At 46.9% G+C, this 12,654-nt stretch overlaps 3 protein-coding genes across 3 annotated transcripts; 2 read left to right on the forward strand and 1 right to left on the reverse strand.

Moving 5' to 3' along the window:
• Nucleotides 1–7,293: 7,293 nt before the first annotated feature.
• On the forward strand, nt 7,294–8,786 carry ASPWEDRAFT_695762 (C2H2-type zinc finger protein). Its single transcript, XM_040839054.1, has 3 exons — nt 7,294–7,913; nt 7,969–8,444; nt 8,506–8,786. Exons 1-3 carry the CDS (start codon nt 7,429–7,431, stop codon nt 8,622–8,624), a joined length of 1,080 nt encoding a protein of 359 aa, XP_040685212.1. The 5' UTR covers nt 7,294–7,428; the 3' UTR covers nt 8,625–8,786.
• Nucleotides 8,787–9,725: 939 nt separating this feature from the next.
• Nucleotides 9,726–10,203, forward strand: ASPWEDRAFT_695776 (uncharacterized protein). Its single transcript, XM_040839056.1, has one exon. It carries the CDS (start codon nt 9,918–9,920, stop codon nt 10,155–10,157), a length of 240 nt encoding a protein of 79 aa, XP_040685213.1. The 5' UTR covers nt 9,726–9,917; the 3' UTR covers nt 10,158–10,203.
• On the reverse strand, nt 10,204–12,000 carry ASPWEDRAFT_695775 (uncharacterized protein). Its single transcript, XM_040839055.1, has one exon. The coding sequence runs from the start codon at nt 11,825–11,827 to the stop codon at nt 10,250–10,252; it is 1,578 nt and encodes a 525-aa protein (XP_040685214.1). The 5' UTR covers nt 11,828–12,000; the 3' UTR covers nt 10,204–10,249.
• Between the last annotated feature and the right edge of the window lie 654 nt (nt 12,001–12,654).

The raw sequence follows: 12,654 nt of genomic DNA on the forward strand, positions 1-12,654 counted from the left end.
TGAGGCTCGAGCGTACTCCATAAAGTCACCGATTGTTTTGCCAATGGGAAGCTTCTTTTCCCCAGCAAAGCGTGACTGTGACTGGTCCGGAGGAACTAACAAGAAATGTGCAGTTGCAGCTGCAAGGACCAGAGGTAGCTTTGGATGTATCATGTAGCTATCTTTTTGATCATTCTCATGTACGAGCCAGAAGCACACATATGTATTATGTAGGAGATAACTGTATGCTGTATCTGTATCCTTGAGCACATGCAGCCACAATATCCGTGGGAAGGATTGCAGATGTAACTATACCAACTACCTGAGCTGCCTTGCTTGGTGGGTGCTATCGGAGCTATGTGATGGAAGTATGATGGATGTTATTTCCTAGTTTTGTCATGTCCCATGTCAGGGTTATTTGATTATAATTTTTTTTTTGATCATTCTATTTCATCATGTTTCATTGCCTCTTCAAGGATATCAAACGGACACTCCGTACGTGTTGATTAAAATAGTACAACAATAACCATTCATCCAGCTCCTCGGTTCATGTGAAAATAAGATAGAAACAACCTCCTCCAACCGCCATAATGCCATAATCAAACACACGTAACTCGCTCTGTTTGAGACAGCCGCTAAATCAAATCAAACAAATGCTTATGCTGTAGTCATTCCGTATCAGGTAGCATGATCCGTTGACGTTGACAGTTGACGTTGACGATGCCGTTGGAAATTCCCTCCATCATTCCTTATCCGGTTTAACTCAGGGACTTCCTCCTCAGTTGAATTTCGAAGGATCGAGGCCAACTGGGCCACAAGGCTAGACTTTAGCTGAATCAGAATCAGAAATCACAAATCTTTAGTTCCACTCTGATCAGTGCGTGTTTCATCAGTGATTAGATAGTCTGACGGGCTGACATTCAGTCCTTGTCTGTGGTAGTGGCAAGGCAAGCGTCGTCAACAATACAAATGCCAATGCAGGCATATTCCAAATCAGTCTCTCTCCTCCGGACGGATACAATTTAATTTCAAAATCCTCCGTTCTTCTGCACGAGAACCCGTAATGTGATAGTATCAGATAATCGAATCCAGACAGTAACTGTATCTATCCATCTGCACATGGCCAGGGGGATCAAGAGCGTTGAGACAGAAAAAGAACCCGCCAATGACATGTGCCAAGGCCGCCAAACAGCCACTCGGCTCCACTTTCTGCACGCTAGACTCGTTTGCCCTTGGGGGCGCTGCCATAGAAGCTTGTTCCTGGTCAGGGTCTTGATAGTATTATTATTAATTAATATTTAATCGTTATTCAGTGGTGTATATACACATGTAGACAGTTAATATAATAGAACTATTATTATACTATGTACTATTACTATTTACTATAGGCTATGGAGTATGTATGTACAGACAGCCACAGGTGGACAAATCCACGCCCTCCCACTGGACGGGGCAACCGGCGCGTTTCAGACTGTTAGTGGTGACTGAAGGTGGCAGTGTCTGTGGAGACGGCTAGGATCGCACACAGGGATTAACAACCAGACAAACGGGCTTGCGGGGTTCAAGGTCGACTAGCCTATTCTGTCTACATTGTATGTACAAACAGCACCTGCTACCTGTAGGTAGAATGTACATGTAGTATGTACTCTGTACTACTTGATTAGAGATTGCAATTACAGAGTACTCTATTGCAGATAAAATATCGTAGTACTCTTGTAGTAATACAGTAGAAGCCCAGATAGGAAAAGGTTCGTGAGATGTGCACGCGTCAGCTCCTGTGGGGGCAACAATGCAATTGGGTTATCTGGCCAGGCCAAGCTCGGCTATCGACTATCTGCCGTCTCGCATGCCATGGCCCTCCCTGCGTTTTCCGCACTACCTGCCCTTACCCCTGTTGTTATTCAACAATAGTCTGATCTTTTTTTTTCTTTTTCTTTTTTTCTTTATTTCTCTGGTTGGAACCCTTCCTGGTCTAAACCTAACTAACCATGTGTGGATCGTCTCCCCCCATCCAAACTTCCAAAGAAGGTTTACCTGCGATGTGGGGGCGCACTTTAGTCTCTTGCAACTGGAAAGAAAGACGGGCCAATCAGATCAGACCCATGGTTCGAAAACTCTCTTTTTTGTTCCCCTTTCCAGAAACTCGAATTTGCCGCTCTTTTTTTGGTTTGGTTTGCCTTTACTCCAATCTCCTCTACTCCAGTCCCAGGGAAATGCCATTGCCGCTCTCCATTCACACTATGCCGGATATCGTAAAAGAAGGCTTACTCGACTTGAGTGTGTTTGCGAGGACAGCTGAGTTGGCTGACTCCAATCTATCTATCTGGTTACATTCACTAAATTATATTAATTAATATTCAGTACATAATACATATTGTAATAAATCTGAATCTCAATAGTAATACTATCTTCATACTTATGTACAGAGTTGATGTTAAGTTGGAAGAACAGTGCCAATCATGACGATCTGCCGCGTGGAACCCGTGCAGATGACAGATGGAACTGTCTAAAACGCAGATGATTGCCAGGCAACCTGAGTCGATCAGTTGGTTTGTAGAGCCTCATGTCAATCATCCAGGTACTTGGATCAGAGTATAAGATGACTATGACTATGACTATGACTATGAATATAAATATTATTTGTATACAAGTATCAAGTTTTTCATCTAGTAGGAGTATGTACACTACTCACAGTAGTAGGTGCTATTGCCACAGCGTGAAATGGAAAATAAATATGAAATGGGCGATGCCGTCATGTCCTCGCCCCCCCATCTGTAGTATATCCACTCCTACTCAGAAGCGAAATGAATATTCTATTTTCGCTCGAACTGCTTTAATTAAATCGACCCTGAGTTTGAACGCATCAGCATCATACATAGCATAGTATAGCACAGACAGACAAGCACATGAAGACGTAAGTTAGGGCTGTTAGCGAATTACCGAGAGCCAAGCCAGATGATAAGGGAACCCTGGCAATCAACCCGATCCAGTAAAGTGAGCAAGGAACAAAGGAGTATCGAGTGTGGCTGGACTTTGTCGCGGGCTTCTCGGGCATGTGGTCACCGTGCTCTTCTCCGGACCCTACCTACCTAACCTGACAGACGGCCAGCCAACTAGTGAGGCAGACACTCGATACGAGATTTTTGATCACATTTGGAACGGGAAGGACGTAGAGAGGGGAGGGGGGGGGGGGGAAGAACCAGACTACCTGATTGGGAACACCCACAATAGATTTAGGATTAGAGTCAGACTGTCAGTGGAGACCGCATCGAGCGGATTGTGATGTGGTTCGTTCAGGCGGCTTGGGGGAGTTACGCGTTTTTGGGGATGATGGGCCGTGTTGCGGGAGGGCTGTTCCCAAACAGGCAATGTACGAACTACCGGGATAGGATTAGGGTGATCCTCTTGGGAGTGGGGCCCCCAAATGGGGACTTTTCTCTTCTCTGGTTGTGGTGCGCACGCGCCTTTTTTAGTTTTTAAGGGCCCTGGGGCGGCTGAAAGGGGGGAGAGATTAGCAGCCAATGATGGATGGGGCCGGGAAAAGCGGTGAGATCGATCCTTTTCAGCCAATCCTTCTTCATCTTTTCAACGGTTCCGCTGGGATTGAGAGGAAATATGGGAAAAAAAGCGGATCCAGCGGTCAAGGAGGCAAACCAACCTTGAAGCAGCCTCCCGTCTTATTTTTTTATTGTTACTTTTTAAATATTATTTTTTATTTTTATTTGACAGAGTATTACAATCTTGAGACTCAGACTCAGTCTTAGACCAACTGTGTACGCAATCCCGCATGGGCCTTCATCCTCTTCATGATCTCATTCTTGTTTAGTACCTGTTTCTTGTTGCTAATTCTTAGCATCCCACCAAGCGGCATCATATGGTGTGGAGTGTTGATGGCTGCCCAAAAAGGAGGTCAAGAGTCATGGTCAAACCAGTGGTTCGCTTCTGTCGATGAGGAATTTTCTCGATTCTCAATGCGTCCAAGCACCGCCTATCCGGCTTGTTCCGTACGGCAAAAGTAAAGCTTTGTCTTTGTTGTAGACTCGGTAGTGGACATCTACAAAGTTCAGGTCAAGCAAAGGACCGAAGTCGGCTTGTGCTATTGTTGATATCGAATCATGGTTCTGATAAGACGTGCCTGGTTCTTGATCTTAGCTTTGACCAGTCATAGCTGATAATATGTAGGCAGTCACATCCAGCTGGAGTCGCTTAGTACACTCAGGCCTCGTCTACTGCTGATGATTTGTATTCCTACGGACTCCTACTCCGTACTATCCAAGACATTACTATGGACTACATAGTATGTCCGCTTACTCAGTGTTACTAACTATTCACTGCGTCATATTCATTCAAGTCTCAGACTAAATCCAATATCCCAAGCTGCAGGATTTGAAGAACCCACCACTGTCAGCCTAAATGAAATGATTGACCCTAACCCCAATCCGCCCTAGTGCCGCCCATTTACATCCCGAGACGGATCCAAACTCTAAACGGTAAAAGTACAGGCAAGACCCATGGCCCAGAATCGTTTTCTGCTCGCTTCCCATTCGTCCGTTTCTTTTTCCACGGCTTGCCTCGTGCCAACCGTGTGGACCACCCACTTTCGCAGACCCACGTTGGGCCCTGCGGAGTTGTGTCTTCGATCCAATGGATTGGTTGGATTTATGGATTCATGGAGGGGGACCCATTTCCATGGGTGATTGGATGGTAGCCAAAAAAGAACGCACCGGACCTGCTGCTTTCGGCATGTCGAGTTGGGGTTTGGTTGGTTCCTTTGGTTGACTGCTTCGGCTCCTGTTCTTGATGCTTCTTTTTTTGCTTTCTGTACGGTCGAGCCAAACAATCTGAACTGGTGAACCATGATATATAATATCTTAAACCGTGGTACTGTCAAAGACTCCGAGTATCGGATGCGGAGAAGAGAAGACGACGAAGTCATCAAATAAATGGGTTACAGCCATGGAAAGTTAAACTTCAGTGGCGACTTGATATGTGCTGTACGTACGATGTATCATATGTATATTTTCTTATTTTATTAATTTCTTCTGCTGCATCATGCAGAACTGGTGTCATTTTTACTGGAAATACCCACCGTCTTAATATTGAGCAGTTCATCGATCCATGTGGCTCTTCTCTCTACACCATAAGATAAATTAGCTTTAGCGATTTGTTGCTAGTCCCAATCAGATCGCAGACTGGAGATTCTCCGATATTATTCTGCTACTACCCTACTGTAGCACTTCATAGTATCAGATCTAGACCTACTGGCTACTACTATCGCGTCCACCCAGGCAATAACTGGTAGATGTGTTGTTCTGCACTATTGCGAAAGCCGCGCCGCTAATGCCCGAGCTCTGACGTCGGTGTGGAATGACTTGCTGAGATCCCACACCACCCCATAGTGAGATAAGCAAATGGATGGCTTACCGGACCGGCTTTTATTTTGCTACAGTCGAACTGAAAACACGGGAGAAGCGGGGCGGTCGTCGGAATCCTGGTTGATGGCTTGCGAGATACATATCTTCTTACTCTTAGTTGCTAACAGTGTAGTGCTACATTTATTACTCTATGCAAAACAGTGCGACAACGGAGCAAGTCCGATGACAGCATTCTGTTCTTTGGCGGGGCAATAATCATGATACTCGAGGTGTAGGATGTAGATGTAGCAACAACATGACAGCATCGGAGATGGACAGACACGCGAGAATATGTATAGTGCATATCTTGAAGATATCGTCATCTTGCATTGTATCTTAGTTCCTGGTGCTGTCGTTTATTGATGAATTCTTCCGTATTTTTCCCTAAACCCCCGATGCCACATGTCTGACCGCCATACTTCACACGAGATGTCTACAATCACAATATGACAGTACTGAGGACACTCTGTACATTATATTAGTTACACTCTGTTAAGATCTAACATGAATAAGGTCAATCGGATTTCCATCCAGCATCCCTGCCAAAAACGATAGGGCGGTGGCTGCAGCCTCCAATGGGCCAAGTCATCACCAGTTTTGCCTGGCGACCAACCAGCGGCCCGGGGGGGACTTGGACCCCCGCTTAACCTGGGTTTGGTGAAGGAATGCCCTACTAGAGAAAAATGCGGATTTCTTTTGTATACAGTCATTTATTTACATTTATTGTCAATTCTATCTTCTACTTCCACTTCTATTGTCTCTACAGTCTACACCTACACTGTGCAGTGGAGAGAATCCCCCACGGAACGGGTATACCCTTTGACGTATCTCTGTGATCTGCCACTTTCCCCGCTACTTTGAAACACTCTCAAAGAGTCAAAAGTCAAAAGGCGAACCTTGGTCGCTGCATCTGACTGGACTCTTGGCGTTGCCTGCCTTTTTAATTTTTAATTTTTAATTTTTTTCTTTTCCTAATTACCCTTTTTTTTTTTTTCGTTTTTCTTTTTTTTGCTGTCCATTTTCTTCTTGCAGACACGGCACAAACTGCCCCCCCTTTACGGAGCGTACTTTACTCAAAGGGCCATAGTGAGAATCCAGTTGACCTTCCTCTGTTGGAACCCACCGCCCCTTATTCCCGCACTGCAGTTGACCACTGGAACCAGTGAGACTGTACTGTTTTTTTTTTTTTTTTTTTTCCCTCTTGCCTCTGTCTGCCCTCTGTACTAACCCACATCTCTTGCCCCCCTCTCCTTTTTCTTTTTTTTCTTTTTCCTATTCTGCCTTTTTTCTTTTTTCCTTTTCTTTTTTAATTCCATTTTATTTTCTTTTGGCTCTGCCGTCCCAAACCTCCCAACTCCATCCACCTAAATTACGGATTACGTACAGTCTGCAGACCGTCACCTGGTAGGTATTTGCATACATACTTTATTCCGATCCCGGAGTTAATAATTAATAAAATAGTAAAATAAATAAAATAAAATGAATAAGTATAATAAAATACAAAATAAAATAAATAAAAAATAAAAAATAAAAAATAAAAAGTAAAAAGTAAAAATAAAAAATAAGAATAATAATAATAAATACCAAGGAACTGGTACAATTCCGCTGTGTTTAACGCCGTTTCGAAGCCTACCTAAGCGGCCCAAAGTAACGATCTGCAACCGTCCCCGACGGGACGTCGTCAGTGGCACTAGTTGTTGTGCCTCCAACAAACTCCCCTTCGTCCCTGCGCTTCTTTTCTTGCGATCCCGTATTTGTTCATAAGCTTCGCCGATCCCCTTCGGGCCCTTTCCCCAGACTACTACTACCACTACATTTCCTTCTCGCCTGTTTCTGATTCTTCTTCTCTCTCCTGCACCTTTGCTTTATTTACGCGGATCACATCCCAACTCGATCGATCTTCCTTTGTCGTTCCTGTTTATCCCTCTCCACTACTACATATACACACTCTCCCTCTACTCCTCGATTGTCATCGCATTGCGTTGCGCCACTCTAGTCTCACTTCCAATTCCTCACATCACCCAATTCTATCCTCATGACGATGGTCATTGACAACCAGAACCGCCAGTACGGCGGTATGGGCTTCGACAACGTCTACCACCACAATATGCCGCATCACAATCCCCCTCAATTCACCGATCCCTGGGCCGCCGCACACACATCCTCTCACTCCCAACCCCCCGTCTACGCGACTGCCATGGCCTCCGACGGTATCAACCACGTCAAGCAGGAAGAAGTGAGCCGGCCGTCCGCCATCTCCATGCCCTACCCCAGCATCCCCGTTTCCGCGCCCTCGCTGGTCACCGGAAGCAATTACTCGACCGCCACCACGGCTCCCAGCTATCCTGGCCCGGAGATGATGACCATGCAGCACGACATGCCCCGGACCACCTTTGAATCCGCTCCTACCTACACCACCGCTTCCTCCATGAGCAGCTTTGCCGCCCCTGCAAGCTATGCGCCGATTAGCTACGCTCCTCCTCTTCACCCGCCTCACGACAGCCGTCGGATATCTCATGCGTAAGAATCTCTTACTCTGGTGTCAAAGAAAACACGCTTACATTTCTGTCTATAGTGATAGCCGCGCACAGCCTTCTTCCGCTCCTACCTTTGGTGACGCGCTGGATGCTAGCCGGGGAATGGTTGCGCTCAGCCAGGACTTGACCCCCCGAAACATCTATGGCCCTCGCAATGCGAGAGGCTCGGGTGACTCCTACGGTTTCCCCTCGACCCATTCGTCCGGATCGTCGATTTCTTCCGGCGGCAACTACCCCTACTACAGCGCTTCTGTTGGCTCGGTCGAATCGTCCGTGACCGACTACAGCTCTACAACATCGGAATCCTACGATAACCTTCCTTCGCGCACACTCCCCCGGCCATCCAACCTGCTGACCGGAAGCGCGCCTCCCGGACCCCAGTCCATGATGAGCCAGTTCAGCTCGAAAATGCCATCCAACACCCAGAAGAAGCACAAGTGCAAGGTGTGCGACAAGCGATTCACCCGCCCATCATCCTTGCAAACACACATGTACAGTCACACCGGCGAAAAACGTAAGTTCTCTTGAGCAACCTGTCGTGCACGCGGTCTGTGAAACTAACTCGGAATTTTTAGCATTCGCATGCGACGTTGAAGGTTGTGGCCGACACTTTTCGGTTGTGTCCAACTTGCGCCGACACAAGAAGGTCCACAAGGGTGAAAAAGAAGGCGCTTCTGGCGAGGACGAGGAATAAATCCTGCCCTCTCCTTAAGTTTAACGTCCAACGTTTAATGTCCTTCGTTTTTTCCTCTGAGCCTTGTGTTGATCGCATCATGACATCCTGCCTACGGGATTGTCCAGTGTCGCGTTACACTGGATTTTCCCGATCGGCCTTTTGCCCTCTTGTACAACAGTTTTCTTTCTTCTTTTCGATTCCCGTCTCTGCAAGTTTTGACAGAGAATTGATACCCCAACCGGTTGTTCTTTTCTTATTTATTATTTATTTTTTATCCTTTTATTATTCTACATTCATGGATGAGCATGATGCGGTACAAGAACTTGGGGGAATTCGTTGGTGATGACCACTTTCATATTCTCATGTTACGACCATAGAGGTACCGGTTGTTTTTCTTTTCTGGTTGGAAATCTTTTTCTTTATTTTCTTTCTATTCTCTCGCTAGACCTGGGAGTTGGGTTTCTACTTTTTTTGCATGACCTTTTTTTTCCTTTATTATTTCCTATTTACTTTGTCAGATACCAGCGGGGTTGCCATGTCTTTGTCTTTTGTTGTTTCTGCGGTTCCGTGGCATGGTTGAGAAATAACGGGGTCCGGAAAATGTTCGCAGCAGGCTGTCTTTTTCTGATTTGATTAGAGCAATGCTTGTGTCACTTTGAAGCATCCATCTTTGTTCTACTGCTGGGGATTGAATCATGTTGAAATTAGAGAATCTCCCAGAGACCTCGAAGGCGTACCCAGGAGTGATATACCGGAGTATTATGAAAAAAAATCGGACAGGATAAGGAGGTTCTGGTTTTTACTGGGAAATTTGGTCTTGGGAGGGCACCAGATGTGTCATTACAGTCGCTACTATACCAATATTATTGTCTAATCAATATTCAACTTCATCTCTTTTCTTCAATATTGTATACATAAACTACTAAGTGCTACATGCAAGGAGCGCAAAAAGACATACTCCCTCCACGCGTCCTGGAATTTAACTCCCTCTTGGCGTTTCAACCTGGCACCGCCTCCAAAGACCCTGCAGATTATGGAAAATAAAATAAAATTAAATTAAATAAAAAAAACATGGAATGTCAAAATAGAAACAAGCAAGCACAAGCACGGGGTGGTGTACGTCAGCTTGTACCACTGCCACTGCCACCATCTTCCATCCATCACAGTACACAGTAGGTATCAGCCTAAGTAATTCCCCTGTATCACTATCTATCTCCATCATCAATTATAGTACTAGCCTGTAAACCCCATAGTAAATTAAATCAGGTCCTCTTACCTAGTATGATAATAGCAGTGAGGGTGAAATGAAGAATGACGTCAGGCGTGGGGTGCAGTTGCCAAGAAGGGAAAATGGACATGAGAAAGCAGGCCGCGTATACTGGCTCTAGGCTGATTTGGGTTAGGGCCGTAGGGGATATGATGATATGGATGGATCCATTGAGGGTTGAGTCTATGCTTTGGATTATTGGATTATTGGATTTTTGGATGGTTTGGATGGGTTTGTCTTGGGTGTGGGGTTTTTATCACTTTTGTTGTTGTGGATGGTTTTAATGGTGTGGATGTCTGATTAGTATAACTGGAGATGGATTGTGGTTATGCCTTATGATTCATATTGGTAGCACAGTATTAGGTCAAGAGAGTAATTACAATCGTGCACTCATGGACTTAGACACTCGAGCAGCCTGTGCAGCAGCCTGTCCTGCTCGTCGACCAAAAACTGCTCCAGATGTCAATCCACTTCCTCCCGGATAGTTGTCATAGAAGATTCCACCCAGCATCTCTCCAACACAGTACAACCCCGGCACCTCTGCGTGAGTCGTCGATGAAACCACTGCCGCAGTCTCTGGGTTGACGGCCAGTCCGCCAAATGTAAAGGTAATCCCAGCCGTAACCTTCACGGCTAGGAAGGGTCCCTGGTCAATCGGGAGAGCCCAGTTCGACTTGGGCACGGACAAGTTCGTCGTCGACGACTGCGTGGACATCCCATCTTTAACAGCCGGGTCCCATTTCAACCCCGGATTCTCCCTCTGACTCTGATAGACCGCGTGGTTGAAGTCGTTGATTGATTGGATAAACCGTTGTCGATCCTCCAGACCGTGCTCGGCGCATTTATCCGCCAGTTCGCTGATCGAAGACGCAGTGATCTGCTGCACAACCTCCGGCCGATACTCTTCCGCACGGAGCCAGGGAATCGTTCGTGAATCCCAGACCTGGAATGCCACATGGCCTGGCTGGTTCAGGATCTGCCGTCCGACCACCGCATACGTGTAGTTGCGCATATCCGACCCCTCGTCGACAAATCGATCTCCGCGCCGATTCACCATGATCCCCAGCGGATACCCGGATTTGGTGAACTCGTTTGAGATCTCGCGATCGCCCGTGTCGGTGGGTGCATTTGCATCCCACGCCACGCAGTGGCAGCCAGACCAGTTCCCGGCTTGTTTGGCTGAGACATCGCGGATGGCCATCTCGAAGCCATCGCCTTGGTTGTACGGTGTGCCGCGTACCAGGGCTACATCCCAGTGCGGTCCGAGGAACTGTGCACGCATGCGTGGGTTGGCTTCAAACCCACCCGCGGCCAGGATGACGGCCCCAGCCTTGATCTCACTGTCTCGACCGTGGTGTGACACAACCACCGACGTCACCTCCCCAGTCGTCGGGTCGGTGATCAGTCTTTTGGCGGCGGTTGAAAAGAAGGTCTTTACCCCAAGCCTTTGGGCTGCTTGACGATGGTCTTTGATGAGTCCTTTCCCTCCATCCTCGGTTTTGAGTGATAGTCCGCCCCAGAATTTGAATCGTCCGTCTACCTCATATGCCTGCCGGTTGAAGGACAGCTGGAATCGAACACCATTGCGAGCCAGCCATTTGATGGCACCGTTCGACTCCTGAACAAGGACACGAGAAAGGGCGGGATGCGTCCGTCCGCTCGTTACGCGGTCTAAATCTCGGGTGAAGTCTTCGGTGGTATATGGGTTAATATCGATTTTTTGTGCTGTCTTTTCGTCGACATTGTTCACAATCGGTAGCAAGTCCTTCAAGCCGTGGTGGACAGTGCGGAATGCACCCGCCGTGAAGTAAGAGTTTCCTCCAGCCCATTCTTCAGGGCATTTGTCGATAATGATCACTCTGCGAGCACCAGATTCAGCGGCGGAGATGGCTGCACAGAAGCCTGCGTTGCCACCTCCGATGACGAGGATGTCGCATTCCACAGGGAGGGCCATGTTAAAGATCAGTACAAGTTATTTATCGGTTTTTTGTTAAATTACCCCAAAGCCTGGGTTTCATTATGCTTTTATAACACAGACAAAGAATTATGCATTTCATTTGACGCTGTGGGGATAGAGTTGCGGAGAATCAACCTCCGTCCCACGCGGGGTTTGACCTCGGATGGTCAACGCCCGTCGATGGTGTTGCCATTGCCAGCCTGGATGAAGGTTAGCTGCCTGCACCTGCATATTCTGATTCATTCCGAACTCTTGTGCAACATGTTATGCACTTTTTGATGATCGCGCCGGATCAAGGGGGATCGACAAGTATCGCATCTGAGCTGTTCGGCAAATATCTGCCATCAAGCCTTCGGCGACAACTTCCGTGACTCCATATTACTACTCATCAGTACTGTGACTGAACCTATAGTGGTCCTCACCGGCATGTCTCTGTCCGTGTTCTCACACTGCCGGCCACGAAGGCGCCGTTCTATCCTCGTAGCTCTCTTCCAAGAGAAACGAATCATCCTATATTAAAGCACTGTTGTATTTTCGGGAATGACATAGGGCAATGATTTTCCAAAGACCGAATTCGTGAAGTGGGCGAATGAGGCCAGCGGCAAAGAACACGACCAAACAAAATGAAGTACAAAACTGGATATATCTCTCAGTTTTGACAGTAGGCATGTTTATAGAGGTCTATCCAGCCCGTCTGGGTCGTCCTTATCGTTGTCCCCGGCTGTTTGCATTATTGTTGGGTTGAAATCTCGACACACTCCAGACAGAATCTCGAGAAAGGACGGGTATGCCCTTAAGAGTTCTGCTTCGTTCTTTGGATGATT

The sequence above is a fragment of the Aspergillus wentii genome, assembly GCF_001890725.1.
Source record: "Aspergillus wentii DTO 134E9 unplaced genomic scaffold ASPWEscaffold_8, whole genome shotgun sequence".
Classification (NCBI taxonomy): Eukaryota; Fungi; Ascomycota; class Eurotiomycetes; order Eurotiales; family Aspergillaceae; genus Aspergillus; species Aspergillus wentii.